At 34.5% G+C, this 21,474-nt stretch overlaps 1 protein-coding gene across 1 annotated transcript in view; it reads left to right on the top strand.

The window, feature by feature from the left end:
• The window catches only part of SLC16A7 (solute carrier family 16 member 7), a 75,436-nt gene extending 56,433 nt beyond the window's left edge, over positions 1-19,003 (top strand). Inside the window, exons 3-5 of the mRNA XM_088530386.1 lie at positions 13,608-13,749; positions 15,267-16,075; positions 18,699-19,003. Of these exons, the coding sequence (XP_088386512.1) occupies positions 13,608-13,749; positions 15,267-16,075; positions 18,699-18,970 (1,223 nt within the window). The 3' untranslated portion in view covers positions 18,971-19,003. The remainder of the gene's footprint in view (positions 1-13,607; positions 13,750-15,266; positions 16,076-18,698) is intronic.
• Positions 19,004-21,474: the final 2,471 nt, after the last annotated feature.

The following is a 21,474-nucleotide window of genomic DNA, read 5'->3' as shown; positions in this document are numbered from 1 at the left end:
TGCAAATGCAATAAGATGGCACTAGGTCACTAAGCCATTGCATGTTGCTTTTTCAGCAGGGCTCAAATATTTTCCTATTTGTTTGAGCATACCAGATCTAGACTTTTATTTATTTACTTATATACATATTTTCCTCCTCATGTTCTGGAGTTACAGCCCATGGGGATGAACCCTCTGCTGCCACCAGACAAGGGGCTATGAAGAGAACATTTTCCTTTCTAGTCCATGCCATAAATACCTTTGCCTCGCTCCACAATAATATCTTTTTTTTTTCCCTCCCCATTGGTTAAGTCACAGGCTTTCTCTCCTTCTTTTTCATGACTCTTGCTTACTTAGTCATATTTTATGGAATGTTCTTTTTACAAAGGAAATTATATTTTCCCCCTCGTTAGAGGAAGTCATAATGTTTTCATTGATTGCGGACCATGAAAAGTGAATGTGTTGAACAAGCCCACAGAAGAAATAGCATGTGAATGTTCATAAGAAATGGATGAAAAATTGAAAAACTCACTATATGAAGCTCATTTTGTATACGGAAATCTAAAAGTGTGTCTTTAACAATATTTTTACTAAAGTCATATATTCTGAAGAGATATGTCTGTGGGTCTCTAAAAAGACTCCAGGGATGAAAAGGTAGGTATGGGAAAATGCAAAGATAAAGTGACATCTACTCAGTTATGATATGGCTAATAAATACCCTGTAAGTGTTTTCTCTCTCTGTTGGAAAGAGTGTTACTCTCAGGTGTGTATATTTTTGTTGTTAATGTATGAATAATCTTGATAAGTTAAGGAGAAGCAAGTAAAACAGGAGTAGAAGTGAATAAAATTTATTCTTAAATTATTAATTAATTAATCAACATCCCTTTTGTTCAGAAAGCTGAACTTTGATAAAGATTCTCCTAAAATTAAAATTTTAAAAGAATTGGTTAAATTTTAGGGTCTAAAGTTTAAATAAATTGCAAAAAAGTTCTATTCTGAAACTGTGAAACACTTCCAAAATATCTGAAAACTTCTGAAACTGTCCCCTAAGCTGTCTCTAATCTTTCTACTTCCTCATGGGCAAAATCAAGGCTACTGATTCAGGCACAACTACACCACATAAATGCAGTTACTAGTGCTGATTCAGAGGATAATCTTAGGATAACTTCTGGGCTTCACATTTTATTTTTGATTTCTTTTTTCATATTTATAGCTAATTCACATTTGCTTTAAGTCTTTTTGGTTGAGAAGGCAGAATATTCAGTATCAATCACCTTTACATGACATTCTGTAATTAAAAGAGATTTTATCAATATCCGCGCATCTCACTTTTAAAGTTCTTTGAAAAGAGAAACAAAAATAAAGAAAGAAAACAGACAAGGATTCTTATTTTGAGCATAAAACTTATTTTGCCTGGACTGCTGAATTTACTTGTGTCCTTTCCTCCTCCTCTTCCTCAGGTTTGCTCTGTCTCCCCTTTTACTAAAACCTGGCAAAAAAAATGAAGTTTTACACCTGTCATTACCCCACTATTATACTATTACTCACTGTATTTATATAATAAAAATATCTATATTTTGCTTTTCTCCTTTCCCCTTCTGCTTCTTTTTTCATTTCCTTTTCCTTTTACCTTTCTTCTTTCCTCAAATACTCCCTGAACTCATAAATATGACAGCATTAAAATTGTTTTCATAGAATCATAGAATCATAGAATGCTTAAGGTTGGAAGGGATCTCTAGAGGTCATCTAGCCCAACCCTCCTGCACGCGTAGGGTCACCTAGAGCATGTGGCACAGGGCTGCGTCCAAGAGGGATTTGAAGATCTCCAGAGAAGGAGACTCCACAATCTCTCTTGGCAGCCTGTTCCAATGCTCTGTCACCCTCACTGTTAAAAAAATTTTCCTTAAGTTCCTGTGGAACTTTTGGTGCTTCAGTTTGTGGCCATTACCTCTAGTTCTGTTAGTGGCCACCACTGAAAAGAGGCCAGCACCATCCTCCTCACTCCCTCCCTTCAGGTACTGATAGACACTGATTAGATCCCCTCTCAGCCTTCTCTTCTCCAGGCTGAACAGGCCCAGAACAGAGCCAGAACAGGCCTAGTTTTGTTTGGACTTTTATTATTATTTTAACATTTTCTTTAGAAAAACAATCCTATTAAAGGGATCTTTTGATTTTCTATGAGCCAACTAAAGTCATAATAGATTTGAAAGAGAAGCCACCAAAACATTGTTTCTTACTTTCAGCAATTGCAGGATCTCCAAACTAGTGTTTGCAGTTGCCAGATACACTATTTTAATGTCGGTGTTGTATCACCAAATGAGCAGTTTTATGTATTTTGCTGGTAACAATGACACGCATCTGTGACTCACTGCTAAGCTAGCATTTGCAGTCCATGAGTATGACTCTCTAAGTGCTACGTATGCTTTGCTTAGGTAGTGAATCCTGTGGACAAAGCATTTAACGTCTCATTCCTCTTTTATATCTCAATAACACAACCATTTTTTTTAGAGGACAACGTCTTTCTCCTATGGATAGTTACCTGCAAGAAGTGGGTAGACTTCATTTGGAAATAATTGACCAATGTTATGGGCAATGATCTAAATATGATGACTTCTCAGAACACTTTAAAGCTATAAATACATCCAGATTTATGCTTCTAGTTTTATATATTCTGAATATGCAGATGAGATGTAATGATCCACTTAAGGTCCATAATTCATAATAAATGGTCCATAGAAATGTCATAGGTAGACCGAGTGCTTTCAGTTTGAAGTTTAATTAAACAACATGAAATTAATACTAGAAGAGGACTACAAAGAGAGTAAGGAGAGGAAAACAAAAATAATAAAGAAGCAAATAATTGAACAATGAACATACAAACTTACATATATGTTTTGCTTTCTCTGAAATTACATGTCGTTACTTGTAGCAATATATAAGAAATCATTTCCAGTTAAATCAGATAGAATATTATTTTGGGAGAAAAGATGCACCTGTAAGATTGTGTGCAGGGTCAACAAGAAAGAATTTTTGTTTTGAGAACATGAATATGATGGGCAATTTATACAAGAAAGAGAAATCGAATGTCAATACTAAACTTAACTAGATTTGATTGAATTTTTCACAATGAATCTATTAGCTGAAGGAGTTCTTTTCCAGATTATTAGTGCATTGATCCTAGTTAGAGACAATACGTCTTAAAAAGTTAAAGACTATAGGTCTTATAAGACTTACTAATCTGTGCAAATATATATAAAATACTTGCTTTTTGTTCTCTGTGCCTTCTGCTTGATATCTAAATGACAAAATGTTGTTCTCCTTTGAGGTAAAGTAGCCAAAGATTTTTAAGAAAGTGTAAAAATGTCATAAATAATTATAGGGGATAATAAATAGGAAGCAATGAGGAATGAACATTTATGAATATTGTGTTCACGTGGACGCGCATATATTCACGCAAAAGACGGTCATTGCCAAAAAAGGATGAAAAAAAGAGAAATGTTTTTTTACTGGCTAAAAAATGGATTGGCAGATGACTATGAAGAATAAATAGTAGATGATAGCTTTTTTTGCTTTTCCAATGATCAGCTCCAGATCAACAGCATATCTCTTACTTTCAATTTGCCACAATTATAGCTGTGACAGTGCTATGTTGTAATCTCTCCTTTTCCTTTCATGAACTACCACAATCATGAAAATTCTTCTTCCTTTTTAACAGAAGAATTTTCAAAACTTGTTTGGTAGTCTGGTTCTCATAGTTAGCAAAATGTAGAGGCAAGTTTTATACCTAAATCTGTTGTGGCAAGGCTCAGGGTACCAAAAACTAACTCTTTTATATATTGCCTTTTAGTTGCAATTTTTTAAGTTATTTTAATTCACTAGTGAGTACAGATATTTACAAGTTAATATGTTATGTATGTATAATTTAAATATATATATTTTATATATATACTAATATATATAAAATATATTTAAAATATAAAAAACATAAATATATAAATATATATATAAAAGATGCCAATATTATTTCATGAAAGAAAAATCCATTTATGTCATGAGAAATTCCACAGCCATATGAGGAAAAAAGGTTATAAATGTTATCATAAACATTTAGACTTGTTCATTTATATTATAGTGAATGCCTCTTAATAAACGTTATCTCGGCCATGTTTATCATTCTAATGCGTAAGCATGCAGTATTTATGTATTTATGACTAGCAGGCTTTCAGTAAGACTGTTTTGGAGACAGATAAAACAACTATGATAAATACCTGAGATGTATAAATTACTCTGTAATTTCAGGTTAGTGATAATTTTGATTCATTCCTTGGATTCATTTGATTCATTGTGATTAATTTTAACCTTTTCAGAAATGTGATTCCTCTTCAGTAAAAGTACCCAAATACGAATATTACCACACTGAACTAAATTTTTCACCTGGAGCATCTACTGGAATGGATAATATTTCAGGATGAGACCTCTGTCTGCAATAAAACTGCCAAATGTTTTTGCTGGGACATTTCTATACATTGAGTTATGCCTCTTGAATGACCTTGATGGGATCATTAAAGTGTATAAATTTAATTAAGTTTAGTTTGTAATATAACCTCCCTGTATTTTGGACTTTATAGGGGTGATTTTTCACTTACAGAGAAGTAATCTATTGTGGCAGAGGTACATTGCGCATGTCATTAATGATAGTATTTACGTGACATCACCAACACATTTGTGAGTTTGGAAAATGCAATTTTAAATTTATATTCACACAAGCACATAGACTGTTAGTTGTTGTTAAATATCAGCTCAAAAAATGTATTCTCTTCTGCAGAACATTAATTATTCAAAGTAGTTCTATTTGCCACTATTTTATAATAATATTAATGCATTTATTGCTTAAATTACAAGCTTATAACAACAGTTCTCTCAGAAGAAAACAATAGTTTTCCAAGAATAGCATTTGTGATTCACATATCATGCGCTGATTCTATTTCTGTCTCTCTCCATTACAGAAGCATGCAGGCCACTTTGTGAAAAATATGTGCCTGGTGTTACATTGTGTCTATTTATAACATCTCTTTTATAGGTGCCTGGGTTCCACCTCTTGTCCTCTTCTTTTCTTTCTCTCCTTTCTTTCTTTCTTTCTTTCTTTCTTTCTTTCTTTCTTTCTTTCTTTCTTTCTTTCTTTCTTTCTTTCTTTCTTTCTTTTCTTTCTTTCTTTTCTTTCTTTCTTTCTTTCTTTCTTTCTTTCTTTCTTTCTTTCTTTCTTTCTTTCTTTCTTTCTTTCTTTCTTTCTTCCTTTCTTTCTTCCTTTCTTCCTTTCTTTCTTTCTTTCTTTCTTTCTTTCTTCCTTTCTTTCTTTCTTCCTTTCTTCCTTCCTTCCTTCCTTCCTTCCTTCCTTCCTTCTTCCTTCCTTCCTTCCTTCCTTCCTTCCTTCCTTCTTCCTTCCTTCCTTCGCCTTCCTTCCTTCTTTCCTTCTTTCTTTCCTTCTTTCTTTCCTTCTTTCTTTCTTTCCTTCTTTCTTTCTTCTTTCTTTCTTTCCTTCTTCCTTTCCTTCTTTCTTTCCTTCTTTCCTTCTTTTCCTTCTTTCTTTCCTTCTTTCCTTCTTTCCCTCTTTCCCTCTTTCCCTCTTTCCTTCTTTCCTTCTTTCCTTCTTTCTTTCCTTCTTTCTTTTCTTCTTTCTTTCCTTCTTTCCTTCTTTCTTTTCTTTCTTTTCTTTTCTTCTTTCTCTCTCTCTCTCTCTCTCTCTTTCTCTCTCTCTCTCTTTCTCTCCTTCCTTCCTTCCTTCCTTCCTTCCTTCCTTCCTTCCTTCCTTCCTTCCTTCCTTCCTTCCTTCCTTCCTTCCTTCCTTCCTGTGTAAAAATTAGTTTTTCAAATACCTATTCATAAGCCTCACTTTAGTGAGGGATATTGAAATTGCTATGAACACAAAAGTAAATTAGGTTTAAAGAAGACCGTGATGTGTTGCACCATTTGGCTGCTCTCACAATAAATGTGGCAATACCAGAGCTGAACAATTAGTTTTGATGCAGAATATTTTTTTTTCTTCTTTTCTTTTTTTTTTCAGTGACCTCGTTGATCATAAGTGGAACCTAAGAACTGCTGAGTTGCAGAATTACAATTAAACACTCTTAAATATTATGAAGTTTCGCATTGTTAGCTTGAAAAGATATGTTATAAATCAGTCTAAAAATTTCTGCTTTGAGACTAACTTATTTTAGCTTTTCTTGAAAAAAAAAAGCTCCTATAGCAGAGCATGCAAAACATAAATCATACCCAGCATCAACATGTACTAATGCAAATAACAATCAGCATGAATACACCTGGATTAAAAAATGGGTCATTTTTATGCTTTTAAAAATGGATATATACACAGGAACTCACTAACCTGAAGTTAACTTTTCTAAATTACATGGTGCATAACTCCATACATATTTACAGAATAGCAAAAAGAAAAAAGAAAAAAGAAAAAAAAACTTTAACATCTACATAAAAACAATACATTTAGAGCCAGAATCAGTACCACTGATCACTTATTTATGTTTCTTCCTAGCATTTCAGGAAAAAAAAAAAAAACACATTGCTATGCTCATCCTTGCTGACTGGCATTTATCATGGTGACTTGGCTATCTCCTGGCATCAGTTTAAAACTACAAAGTGTAGCCTTTTGGGGGAAGAAAGATTAGGGCTGTGGCCAGTGTGCAGAGGTAGTCTCCCAGCACCCAGGCTTTGATGGGCTATCACACACACACAGGGTGTGTTAGCCATTTCCTTGGGGTGGTATTTATTACAGAAGCATTGTTTTTTTTCTCCTTGATTTCTGTCAAAGTTCCCGTATTATCTAATTTTATGAAATCACTGTAGACAGTAGTAAATGTTTTATGAAAAGGAGGACTGAGTGGGAATATTGCCAAAAGTACAGAGAAAACAGACTTCTTTACAGACACTGTTGAATCATGTAATTTTAGTTACTGTTATACAAACACAGAGAATGTGTCAGAAATGCAGACATGCCTAGAAATATTATGGAAGTATAATACAAAAATAGGTGTATGACATTTTAGTATTTACCAATACTTGCTTATTTATTTATTTATTTATTTATTTATTTTCTGTCTCTTTTAGCCTTCTTTAAATGTACATATAAGGCTATTAATACTATTCATCTAAAGGTTTCTGAAGTAGAGGTAAAAGTCAGAGAATACTCAGTGTTTTTACTTAGCTCTGCTTGAGAAAAAAAAAAAAAGAATATTTTTATGAATTGATTTAAACATTATCAGAATCATTTTGCTTTTCTTTTCATCTGCATGCCAGAAATGACACTCTAATAGCAGTTCCAGATCCTGTATAAAGCATTTGTTGTATAATGAGTAATTTAAAAATGAAGGAATAAGGGTCTATTTCAGCAAATTCTTGAGGACTCTTTGACAAAAATGTAAATCAGCTTGTGTAATTTTGTATTTTGTAAAAGAAAAAAAATGTACCATTGTTAGCAAGTTGCTTCTTGTAAGGCTTAGAGTTCCTCTGGACTTTAAAGACTGAGAGGAAACAGAAATAAAAATAAAGCAAGTCAGGATGGATAGCTGCATTGACTCTGCTGAGCAGATGACCAAAATTACAAAACTGTACTTGCTCTTAAATCACTTGATTTGCAGGATACAATCTAGAACTTCATGAGCATAACTTGCATTAATGCAACTTCAAGTAATATTACTGCATTTATTTTCATCTTTTTTCACAGATCATAGAATGCTTAAGGTTGCAAGGGACCTCTAGAGATCATCTAGTCCAACCCCCTGCACACGTAGGGTCACCTAGAGCATGTGGCACAGGACTGCGTCCAAGCAGGTTTTGAAGATCTCCAGAGAAGGAGACTCCACAACCTCTCCGGGCAGCCTGTTCCAGTGCTCTGTCACCCTCACTGTTAAGAAATTTTTCCTTAAGTTCCTGTGAAACTTTTGAAGCGTTAGTTTCTGGCCATTTCCTCTAGTTCTATCAGTGGCCACCACTGAAAAGAGGCCAGCACCATCCTCCTCACTGCCTCCCTTGAGGTATTTATAGACACTGATGAGGTCTTCTCTCAGCCTTCTCTTCTCCAGGCCAATTCCTAATCCACCTCACTGTCCACTCATCTATCCCACACTTCTGGAGCTTGCCCAGGGGGATGTTATAAGGGACGATGTCAAAAGCCTTGGTGAAGTCGAGATAGATGACATCCACCGCTCTCCCCTCATCTATCCAGCTGGTCATTCCATCATAGAAGGCTATCAGGTTAGGCAAGCATGATTTCCCCTTGGTGAATCCATGCTGATTACTCTTGAGCACCTTCTCGTCCTCCACGTGCTTGGAGACAACGGCCAGTATGAGCCATTCCATCACTTTTCCGGGGACGGAGGTGAGGTTGACTGGCCTGTAGTTGCCTGGGTCCTCCTTCTTGCCTTTTTGGAAGACTGGTATGTCATTGGCTTCTTTTTTTCATGATTTCACTTTATATGAAATGTTCATACTGTTCAGACTGAGTCACTTCAGGTTGTTTTTGATTAATGTCTCTGCATTAAGTATTAATTGTTACAATAGGTTTAGAAAATTATCTTTATATTAAGAAAAAAAATCTTTAAGCAAGGTATTGTCTAGTTTGATATTATAGATAATGAAGAAAAAATATAAGGCATCAGTAGGCTGACTGTGAGTCAAAACACAGAGATGAAGGGGATTTGTTTTCAACATGTACTATAGCAGTAAGAAATCAAAGTAAGAATACATTAAATATGTGTAGCCTAGTTTATGTACTTCTTAAAGAAACTGTAGCTCCTTCAGTGAATATAAATATAGAATAGACCCAAAGATGGCCTCATTATAAAAATGGAAAACATTCTGTGGCACCTTGATGCTGCTACAAATCAATCCGTACTGTTATAGCGATTCTGATTAGTTGTTATACATTTAAGTTGCAGGACGTTATTCATCTCTTATACAAAGCACTCTCTGTTTAGACAAGAACTAAGAAAAATACTTTTTTTTCAGTGATCATATTAAAAAAAAAAAGATGGAAAAGAAAGAAGTCAACAAGAATTTTCATGTCCTAGATTCCTTTCCTCTTATAAATTAATGGAGTGTATCTAATACATTTGGACTGATAAATGTTATTCTACCTGGGAGCTGAGCAAGATATGGATTTTATGCCACATAAATCTTCCTTTATTCTGTTTTGTGCCCTTAAAACTGATCTACCAGTACTAATACCTCTAGGTATTATGAAATGGAAATATTGTTATCTGTTTTGCATCCCCTAAGCTTTTAGAGACATTAGAGTTGCTGCATTGTCTCCAGAGTCAGAACAGGTTTTTTTTTAAGTTTATATTTACTTAGGACCAAAAAAAATAGATAAACATAGATATGTATACACGAGTGTGTGTTTATCTCTGAGAATGGAACTGCATGAGAAAGAATGCTAAATATATTAAATATCATGTATTTTTAGTACTTAGCTTGAGTTCTGTATCTGTTTCCATAAAAAGAGCAACCCATACATTTCTTTAATAAGAATGTTATACTTCAAATTTCATGTAGACAATATGAAGCCTGTATTAAGCGGAAAAAGCTTACTTTAAAATAAGTCTATTTATTATTCAGTTATGTAGTCTATTTACTGCTTTTCATTTCCAACAACAATGAAGAAAAAGACTCAGCAGAAGAAGGAAGATTCAAATGTTGATCAGAAAGTTAAATATAGATTATTGCCAGATAGATCATTGTAGGGTTCCCAGGTAGCTTAATCTAACTTTATGGCTTGTATAACAATTAGTATTCTCAAAATACATGAACTTTGAATCAAAATACCACAATATATTCAATAAAAAGAAAGGAGAAGGAGAGGGAAATGGAGATGTGGTGGTAAAACATCTAACTAAGATCGCTAAGTTGAAGAAAGTTTCTCAAATAAAGTATTAAAGAATAGTCCATTCATTTTCAGTTTATATCCATTTTTGCAAAGAGAGGTTGTGGAGTCCCCTTTGGAAATATTCACAACCTGCCTGGATGCAACCACATGCAATGTGCTCTAGGTCTCCTTCAGCCTCAACCAGTCTGTGATTCTGTAATTCATTCCACGTTTAGTTCATTAGAGCTTGGACTCATCAGACAGATTTGACTTTCCACTGGTGTCTTCAACCACTCTCTAACTCAATCAGCACATCCATGACCTCTAGGTAACTGGTTACCATATAGCGGACGTTAACATCACATGTTTGGACTTGAAAAACTGTAACGTATGATCATGGCCTAACTGCCATGCTTAGGTCGGCATTTTTTTTTATTTCTGAGAAGGAACTGTTTGTAAACAAAGAAATTGGATAATTTTCCTGACTTATCTTCTTTACTTTCTATGAGAAGGAAGTAAGGTTTGATGAAACTATTCAAGAATGAGGAAATTTTCATTACAGCTAATATCCTTTGGGGGATTTTTACAGCAGAGCTTACTGCTGACCTTGGTTATCATTTGGAAGGTTTGTCAGTGCTGTAAAATGTTGGCTTTTTGATTCTTAGTTTTAGTCAAAATAAGTCAACAATATAGAAATATTGCATAGTGTAATTGCATTTTATAATGGTTTTCCTCTCTTCTCTCTTTTGGATAGTTGATAAACTGCAATGTTTGTCTTTATCCTCATCTTTTTTATACAGTCTCACACCTATACTTCTGGCTTTTCCACCCTGTCTTTACTTAATGAAAAAAGAAAGTGTTTGCTAGCGGATCTTTCAATATCTGGATTATTACTTAAGTCTTCACATAAGAGCACAATTCAAAGCACTACCTCTAGTGAATAAATCTGTGAAAAATACAGACAAATTGTCCTGTATTATGGTTCCTCTTTCCTAGATTTTCTTCTAAGGTTTATCAAAATATTTTTTTCAGTGTGTCTACAGAAAATCAACACAACTCTAAAAAGATTTTTGATCAAAAGGTTAACAAATGCTGAACAAATCTTCTTGAGTTCAGATCACTTTTTCAAATATTTCCATCTCATCACATTCTAACATTTTGGAAGTGAAATATTGCTGTTATGGTTTTTTTTTTAGTACGGATAACCGGATAACAATCAAAACATTTTTTTTCAGATTTAATTTACAAAATTTTTGCTCTGAGTTAGGCGGCAACCTTTTCTTTTCTTTCTTTTTCTTTTCTTTTCTTTTCTTTTCTTTTCTTTTCTTTTCTTTTCTTTTCTTTTCTTTTCTTTTCTTTTCTTTTCTTTTCTTTTCTTTTCCTTTCTTTTCCTTTCCTTTCTTTTCCTTTCTTTTCCTTTCTTTTCTTTTCTTTTCTTTTCTTTTCTTTTCTTTTCTTTTCTTTTCTTTTCTTTTCTTTTCTTTTCTTTTCTTTTCTTTTCTTTTCTTTTCTTTTTCTTTTCTTTCATTTTTTGATCCACAGGAAATATTTTATCTAGTTCACACATTTCAAAAATGTCTGTTTCAAGCATGAGCCAAACTATTGATTGTTCAAAAATATTTATATAAAAAAACTATGAAACTATGCTTTGGCACAAATTTATTAAGACTGGAGACATTATATGCTTGGATAGTGCTTTGAGTATATCTTGTCAGTCTCTTGTATCTCATTGCCTTCTCCTATGGCCTCAAAGAAAGCTCAGCCTTATCACCACTGTTCTACTCAGTGGTTCCACTTAAACAAGAATAAAGGAGTGTTAGGTATCTTCTAACACAGGCTGTCAGGTAAATGTTTTGGTGTCTCATATGTGATTTAAAGTCTTTTAATAAATCTCCACCATATTGTATAATTGGTTGACCACCACATGCCATAAATGTTTAAGGGGAAGTTCCCTTGTTTTTCAACACACATTTATGCTTAAACTGCAGCAGAACTAACACAGCCTGGTTTCTTCTGTTTATATGTTTCCAGCTGAGTAATAGTCACTTCAAGGCGAGCAGCCTTTACCTTTTCAGGATAACAGCTACCCTCTTTCCCTTCAAGTCTCCTATCTACTTCAGACTGCACAGCTAACCTGGACAAGAAGCTACAAGAAGCTTTTACTAGTGCCAAGCTGAGCATACGTGTCTGTGAACAGTGGTCAGGGAGTCTCCCTGATTTTTCTTAAAACATGTGGTTCCCTGCACCGCTTGGGGACCCAAGCTACCTAATAAAGACATAAGCTGCAAGATCTATGTATTGCTGAAATCTCTGATTTTAAAGCAATTTCATTTGGAACAAAACTTTGGATTCAAGAGTTATAGGGAAGATAAGAAGCTGAGGGCAACACAGTTATAAGCATATAAACTTATTTCTCTATGGAAGTAGGCTAAAAATTGTGAGGTTTTTTTGCGTACATTTAAGACTTGCTGTTGATATGTAAGTAATAATTTAACAATTATAACAAATCCATAATAATACTTTAGTACCCTTAAGGTAACTCAAACAGTGGGGCCTAAATAATACCACATCTATGAAATACACTGCTAAATTTGGTTGGATTTTTTTTTCTCTATGAAAATTCTGGCATTAATTCCTGTAGATATTTACTGTAAGAGACAAGCTATAATGAATACAGTGAGTGATTTGCAGTGAAATCAAATGCAGTCTTTGACATTTCATTTTATGTCAGATGCCTATTTTGTCTTCAGTTTGAAATTCATTACTTTTTATTGTGGGTGGTTTTATATTTACGTTAGATAAGTTTAGTTATTGCAAAAGTAAGACCCTAATGGGTTGGAGTAAACATAGTGTAATCAGATGGTGTGCAAGTTTACCTAAAGAGCTTTGACAACCTCTTAATCTTGATATGCAACACGCCATCTCTTCTAGTCATGGTCGTTTAAAAAAACATATAATGCATGTCATGCTAAATTGCACACTAGCTGTTTGTTTAGTATGGACATAATTATACTATAAACTGAACTGCAGTTGAAAGTGAAAATCAGACTTTCGCAATATTTTCAGTTTACAGCTCTTTACGCTAAATCACATCACAGATTTTCCCAGACAATGTACAGTCATCTTACTGCCCATTAACGCTCCTTTCTAGGAGTAAGGAAAAATGAGCCTCAGAGTTTTGTACTCTGGTTTGACTGAGGTTGAAGCCAGGGTCTTGGGGGTGCTGTAGTGTTAAAAAAATATTAGTTACTATTTGGCCTGACTGGAGGTTCCTCTTACATTGCTGACTAGGATTTTGAAGTCTTCCTGATACTTGAAATTCTTCAGTGCTTGCACTTCCATTGACTGATCTCAGTATTATTTCTTTGTGACTATACTAATCTCTCTTGCTCGTCTCATGTCTTTAATCTGATGATCCATCTCGTGACTAAATCTGTATGTAGATATATTCGTGAATATACATATACACACACATATATGTGCATGTACATGCAAACATAGTCAAAGAGGCAACATATCCACACACAAATTTATGTGTCTGCAAGTTCACAGAGTGCATTTGTTATACAAATCAGTATGGAAACATTTAAGCTTTTTAAAGGATTGAATATTGTCAGATTACAACTAGTCCTAAACACAAGTACATATGCATTTTGCATTTTCTCTATATATGTATACATAATGTATTTCTCTTTGTATGTATACATAAAGAATGTATACTCTATGTATGTATGTATTTTCTCTCTGCCAACAGGTCCCATAAGCAGCATTTTAGTGAATAAGTATGGCAGCCGACCCGTGATGATAGCAGGAGGTATATTGTGTTCTTTTGGGATGATTGCTTCCTCTTTCTGCAATAGTGTCCTGGAGCTTTATCTGTGTATTGGTGTTGTTGGAGGGGTAAGAGTCCTTTAAAATGTATCACTTATGCCATTTCTACTGCTGTTGTACCAACGCGCTTTACTGACCAGGGCGCTCCCTGCGCAAAGCATTGGAAAGCAAGAAGGTAGCAAGAGCACTCATCTCACTACCTGATCTATCTAATCTTTTAAATGATGTTAAATTATTTCTTTAGATATTTTAGGAATAGCTGATTATTTTATTCAGTAAATGCTATATGCATGTACCGTTCGACTCTGCACTGGTATAAAAATTGATTGGCTCATGACAGCACTTACTACATTTATTTGTGTAGAATTTCACATTCATTGTTTTAGCCTTCTTTCGTGCTGTTCTTCAAATGGGGTAGCAGAAGTTAAAAAAATTATAGTAAAAACACTAAACCTAGTAACAGCTTTCTGGATGCTTGTACATGCAAACAATCTCATAGAAAATTATGTCAATTTTCAGTTTAATAACTTTCTGCTTAAAATTCAAGTCAACCCAAAATAAAACTGTTCATACATTACCAAAGGCCTGAAAATTACTAAGGAAATGAACTAACGTGATAATAAGGCCAGTAAATTAAATAACCACTTCACTTTTTTTTTTAAACCATCTCCTCTAAAAAAGAAAGGCAAGCAAGATTAAAGGTTAAATAATGAGAGATAATAAATGAATGAAATCATACTTGTTCCTGTATGCAAGTATATCTTTCTTTATACTAGGACTATGTAGAAGTGAATATAGAAGTCTCTTAGTTCAGGGTGTATTCTTTAAAACTCCATTTTTTTTTACCTCCTAAAATATGATCAGGGCTGAGGAATTAGGCCATCAGAGCAGAACACTTCTTCTATGCAGATTCATAGCTACTTCTCCTGTATTGCCTAGATATCTTACTAGATATCTAGAGATGCAGATGAAGTGTGGAGTGTCCCATACTGAAGTGTGGAGTGTTCTGCTCCCATACATGTCTTTTTCCTCCACAACATTGCCACCTATAGCGGTGACTTCCACAACTGCAGAAGTGGGGCTGGATATGCTCCAAAATTACTAGTCATTTTAATCTCCACTTTTGAGATTTTAATCTCCCTTCAATTGGGCTAGAAATAAAAAGTGAGGAGATTTTTGCATTTAAATACACTCTGCAATCTTTGCAACTGAGGTGACATTTAATAACTTTTGTGAAATGAGCCAAGGGAGAATTGTGTTACAGCTTAGTAAAAACAAAAATGATGTAGTCAAGTTTTTGATATCATCATTTCTGTCATTGCTGAAACAGAGCGGTGAATTCTGGCTTTTATTATAATGCTGCAGAGGGAAATGACAGAATGTCGCCATGACATAGGCTTGGCATTAACTCCCATGGAAAGCAATGAAGATGTATTTCATTCTCTAATATTGGTTGCTTTTCAACTTCATTAAAAATCACTGGTTTGTATATTGATCATTTTAAAAATAATTGGGCTATTGTGCAGAATGTTTTTTAGTGCATGACATGCAGTAATGCTCTGTTCTGTTCTGTGTGTTGTTTAGGTCTGGGTTTAGCGTTCAACTTGCAGCCTGCCTTGACCATGATTGGCAAGTATTTCTATAAGAAGCGTCCCATTGCTAATGGATTGGCCATGGCTGGAAGTCCAGTGTTTCTAAGTACATTGGCACCTCTCAATCAATTCCTCTTTAATGCATTTGGCTGGAAAGGAAGCTTTCTCATTCTGGGAGGACTTCTCTTGAACTGCTGTGTGGCAGGGTCACTGATGAGACCTGTTGGACCAAAAACAGTCCCTCCTGCAAAAAAAGATGTTGAGAAAGGCGATTCTACCTTGCACAAAAACAACAAGAAATCTTTTTGGCAAACTATAAATAAATACCTAGATTTGTCCCTCTTCAAGCACAGAGGTTTTCTGATTTATTTATCAGGAAATGTTATTATGTTTGTTGGTTTTTTTGCTCCAATCGTATTCTTGGCTCCTTATGCCAAGCATAAGGGAATTGATGAATATTCTGCTGCTTTTTTACTCTCTATCTTAGCCTTTGTAGACATGTTTGCTAGGCCTTCAATGGGACTTGTAGCAAACTCCAAATTTATCCGGCCAAAGATCCAGTACTTTTTTAGTTTTGCTGTCTTTTACAATGGTATCTGCCATGTCTTGTGCCCTCTGGCAACAAATTACACTGGCTTGGTGATATATTCTGTTTTTTTTGGGTTTGCATTTGGAATGGTTAGCAGTGTACTTTTTGAGACATTGATGGACCTCGTTGGTGCTGCCAGATTTTCCAGTGCTGTTGGACTTGTCACTATAGTGGAATGTTGCCCTGTTCTCATAGGTCCTCCTCTAGGAGGTAAGAATCTCTTTTTTTTTTTTCTTCTTCTCTCTCTGTCTCTTTTTAATGAGATTACAGTGTAAATTTGCAATTTAGTATTGAATGAGTGTAAAAATTGTTCTTAATGTTCTTTAATGTTTTCTCTGTGATTTAGCACACACCCTACCACTGCACTGCGCTGAATCTCTTAGTGCTTTACAGCTTCAGATTCACATGAAGCTCTGCAGGTGCACATTGTATGCATGAGTAATAGGGAGATTTACAGCAAAACTCATGTGCCCCAATAAATCCAGGTGATAAATGTATATTTTCCTAGTAACACTTGGTGCTAACTCTGCAGCCTTAATCTGCATGTACTCACTTCCCTTTGCTTTTTGCCAACACAGCGCTTACTTCCCTGAATAGGTTGAATCCATTAAGTCCATTTTCATGAAGAGCTCAATCTATAGGTGCCAAAAAAGAGAAGGGCCCTCAGCAGCCTCTGCCATGGAGTGCTGTAACCTGCCACACATTTAATTCTACATGTCTCAGCCATCTGTTTAGCCTGTTTTTATAGCCAGTAGATAGGTATAAGGTAATTTAGAGAGTAAATCATCCTGCATAGATTGAAATGTGATGATGATGCCTATTTCTCTCTCCTGAGCACGAGGAGAGCTTAAAGGGAGCCTATATGAACAGCTAGGACTATATTTATAACTTTGGGACTTCTCAAGTCAAAATGATGAAAATACTCTTGAAGGATTTTCTGCCAATTTTTAGTAAGTATTTAGTAATCTTGCTAGTAAGATTTACAGTCTTTACAGGTTAAAAAACCTTTACAGGTTTTTTGGATATAAAAGACAAAAGAAAATAGGTATTCAATAGGTATTGAAAAGCGTAGGTTAAGCATGTGTCTGTGTAGGGGAGCCTTAAAATATTAAAATTCTGATAAAGTTACTCTGGAAAAAATACTGAGAAAATGAGCAGCCCTGTCAACAGGCACTTGTTCCCCTAGGTTCAAACAGGCAGAGAAACAGAAATCACCAGGATTAAAATACTCACATATGTCCATCAATTCTTAGCATTATGGTCAGAATCTGTGTCAAAATAGCATTGAATGAAACTTTAGATAAAGCAAAATAATTCCACTCATTTCAACATGACAATATTTTTACAAATAAATGTTTAATAGTCCTCAAGATATTCCATATTTCCATGATATTTTAGCATATGAGTTTATTTTGGTGATGGCAGACCGAAATAGATTATTCTAACACAGGCTCTTCCTATGCCACCTAGTGGAGGGCTAGGCCGATGACTGAATCTAGCATTCTCAATCATGTTCTGAGATATTAATATTAATTCTAAAAAAATTAATCTAATATTAATGGACCAGTAGAGCCTGTAACTGTTTATTTTTAAATGTGTTAGTTTTTCAAAAGTTTTGAAAAGTATGTTTGTGCTATAATTGTATGAATAATTGACTTCTCCAGTTAAATTGAGAAAACAAAGTGGATGAACACACAAAAGGAGCTAAATCACAGTTTTTACTTCTTCATATCTTTTAAATGTTATGTTATGTTGTTAATTGAGAATTTCATTTTTTTAATCTGTTTTATAAGACTGCCTCTAAACAAAACCTAGTAAATTTTATTCTTTGCATTAATAGGTGAATTATACACTTTCACTGCTATAGTAATATAATTTGAATTTTTCTTAATACAAGACTTGTGCAATAAAGCAAAGACTAAAATAAGCTGGCGTTATGGCTCCAACTCAGGAAAAGCATCTAAATACACACTAAATTGAAGTGTGCAAGTTATCCTATGAATTTCAAGATAGTGTAGCTGAGTTCAGAGCTAACTACTTAGATATGTACAAATGTTGATTTAGGAGCTGAGAAAATCCCTAAAGAATGACTCATAAAGTGGGAGAATTTTATTTTCCTTGCAATAAGTAAATTACTCTCAGAAGCGTGCACATAATTCTGAGGTACAGACTTCACAGTTCAAAACTCATCAGTTGCAAGTAATGGCTGAAGGGATGAACCTTTCTATTTCTTTCACCAGGCACAGGAAAGTAAAAATGAAAGGCAAGCACTTGATGCACAGTGACATCAGCCAGGGAAGGCACATACCTCTTCAACCTGTTGTCTGCAGATAGCCTCTGTTAGTGCCAGTCGCTCCAAAAGAAGAGGAAACAAAATTAGGAGATGAAAAAAAAAGACAATGAAGGAATGAAAATGAAAGAATTAACAACTGTCTGTCATCATTGTTTGTTAGGTTTTAATTACTTTGTAATTATATTGTTGCCAGTGATTCCAATGGCAATTGTTATCTTTATAGAATCATAGAATGCTCTAGAGGTCATCCAGACCAATCCCCCTGCACACGCAGGGTCACCTAGAGCACGTGGACTGCATCCAAGCAGGTTTGGAAGATCTCCAGAGAAGGAGACTCCACAGTTTGACTAACACAAGTTTTGTTAGAGGTCCACTACATGTTTTAGACAAATAGAATTTGTTGAAAATACTTTTCTGTTTCAGCTTCAAAATATGTAGATATTTCTCCTAGAATTTGGAATTTAATGTATATTTTATTGTCAATTCTCTCTTTTCTCCCCCCCTCCCCCCCCCTTTTTTTTCCTCCCCTTTGCCTTTCAGGTTGGTTAGTGGATGTTACTGGAGAATATCAGTACATGTATTTTGTCTGCGGAGTGATCGTGATTGTGGCCAGCATCTGGTTGTTCATTGGCAATGCCATTAACTACAGGCTTTTGGCAAGAGAAAAAAAAATAGAAGACGAGAAGCAGAAAGCACAGAAGAATGCGGACCCAAAAGAAGCCGAACCATTAACAAACAATGAGAATGATGATGCTTCCAGCAGAACCAACAAAGCTCTAGAAGATCCTTCAGAAAGGGAAACCAATATTTAACCTGCAATATAGCTCAGAAGTCAGTATTTATGATTTCCCTTAAAAATATATTTTTTTCCAAACACAGGCCAGGTTTTGTAGTAACAGTGATTAGTCACAACATTGGCTGGGAACAGATTTTTGCCCCTTGACAAGACTCCCAAATTAAATTATCATTTGCGGTTTATTTATTTCAGTGATACAAAATTGAGGTTATAGAGGTAGTGATTACATGTAAATGAGTTCATCCAAACTCTGGACAACCAGAGTCAGATAAGACAGATAAGCCTTCTAGTAACAAAAAGCCTTGTTTCAAAATAACTTCAAATAAAAGTGCATCTCTTAATCTTTTTTTGGGGAAGATACTTTAAGTTAATCTTCAGATTATTAGTAAAATCTGTTGAAATAATCTGACTACACTATATTTATAACTAATACTAAAAAAAAATAAGCTCGAGAATTTGTTTCTAAAGAGACAGAATAACTGAGGGAAGCATATTGGATTATTTTTAATGCCCATTAAATTAAAAATATTAATTATATGTGTATAAAAATTTACAATATGGATGTAAAAGTTTATGTAGGAGGGAAAACAACGGGTAGCCTCAATATCTAAGATACAGTAAACAGATGAGTTAAAATGTATTTCAGTGGTTATTACCTCCAGTGATAGCTGGCTACATTATACTTCAACATGCACACATCTGAACTCAAACTATATTCAGATCTCAATAACTGAATCAAAGCTAAATCTGCCTGTTCTTAAATGGATTTTAAACCAAGATGTACATTGCCAAACCAAGAGTGGCAATCATTTTGTTCAATTTTGTATTCCTTTATAGTTGAGGGAACTGCATTTGTCCGTGAAGCCTTCTCTCTCTGGGGATTGATTCAGAAGTCATTGATGTTAAAAGGATATTTACCCTTGACTTTTGTGGCCTGAATCGGTTTCATGGCAATTACTTCAAATCAGATGTTTGGGTTTATTGACAAGAAATCATTAGTTCTTTGACAGTCTACAGATGGGAGATTTAAGGTCTAACTTCAGGTCCTTGCAGACAGGTATCTTCTTATCAGTTCTCATCTGTCTTTCTAATCTACTTAGTGAAAACCCACTTTTTTTTTTTTTTTATTGCTGGTTTGACCACAAGGCATGTCAATAGTGCCAGTCTGGGAGCCTTGTATTGACATATCATTTTTGTGGAGAATATTTGGTCTTGTGCCTGCAGTGTTACACATACACTCATATTAAATATCAGTTAAAATGTACACTGCCGTTTTTCTTTCTTTAGGCAAAAGAAAACAATTTTACTGTACAAATAACAAAACAAAACAAAAACAAATAAACAAAAAAAGCATTGCACTTGAAAGCCAAAAATGAAAGCTTCTGATAGTATTAAAATAAAATATTTCTATTTTATTTGTAGATGAGGATAGGTGCTATTCCTTTTGGAGGGATGCATGTAAATCCCTCTGAAATTGTGAAAATTAAGGGTCTGATTCATAAAATATTTATGCACTATTTATGCAGGATACACGCACATTCAGTTCAGGAAAATGAATATCTAATTTGAGCCCTTTTCTAAATCTAAAAAAAAAAAAAGGTAAATATATGGACAGAAGCTTTGTTAAACACATTATAGTGTGCCAGTATCATAAGGAAAAAAAAAAATTGTGACATACAGCATGTATGTGAGTACTTTTAAGAAAGTCATATCCTATTGGTAGTGTTCAACATGTTATTTTATTTTTTATTTTTTTTTAATATAAATTAGCTAGTGCTTGCCTCTGTTTTGCTAGGTTATCACTAATATATTATGAACTTCCACGGTAATATTGAATCTTTTCATTATCTTAGCATTCTTTTTGGGAAGCAGCATCATAAATGTATTATCATCAGGATGTTAAAGAAATTAATGTCTACTTTTCACCTAGTTATGTTCCGGAATACCAAACAATGTTAAAAAATCTTATAGGAGCATCAGCAACAAAGTATGTGCATTTCAGAGTTTTGAGGGAAAAACTGTGTTTGAACAATGAACTGTGTGAGGAGCAATGATTGGCTTTCTAGTCCTGGTAAAATTATAGTTCCTCTTCCAGATCCACCATTTCGCTCTACTAGTATACAGAGTTAGTTCCAGAATCCACGGTCTTTGAAGGCCCTGCCTGCTCGGAGAGAGAAAGATAGAAGGAGTTTCACAAACACTAACCTTTCATATAGCTCAGAACCTCAGTTATAAATACTGGATTTTGAAAGATGAACTAAAACTTTAACTAAAGAGTAGTCACCAGGAACATCACTCTGCTTCTGACAGCAAGGGGTAGGAAGAAACAGATTATTTGAAAAGACATGAATATAGATGCTGAATAGAAATGACTGAGACAAAATTTTAGGTGCTTATTATCTCTTTGCAAAAAAACACCATGATTAAAAATATAGGGTAGGAGACAACTGACATCAACTTTTGACTCCATCTGTTAAATGTCACTGTTGAGGAAATAAAGGACTCAAAAAAGTTGATTAA

Source organism: Tinamus guttatus, unplaced genomic scaffold (assembly GCF_059628265.1).
Source record: "Tinamus guttatus ecotype Peru unplaced genomic scaffold, ASM5962826v1 Tinamus_guttatus_pri_ptg000368l, whole genome shotgun sequence".
Taxonomy (NCBI): Eukaryota; Metazoa; Chordata; class Aves; order Tinamiformes; family Tinamidae; genus Tinamus; species Tinamus guttatus.
This window is presented reverse-complemented; position numbering and strand designations above follow the sequence as displayed.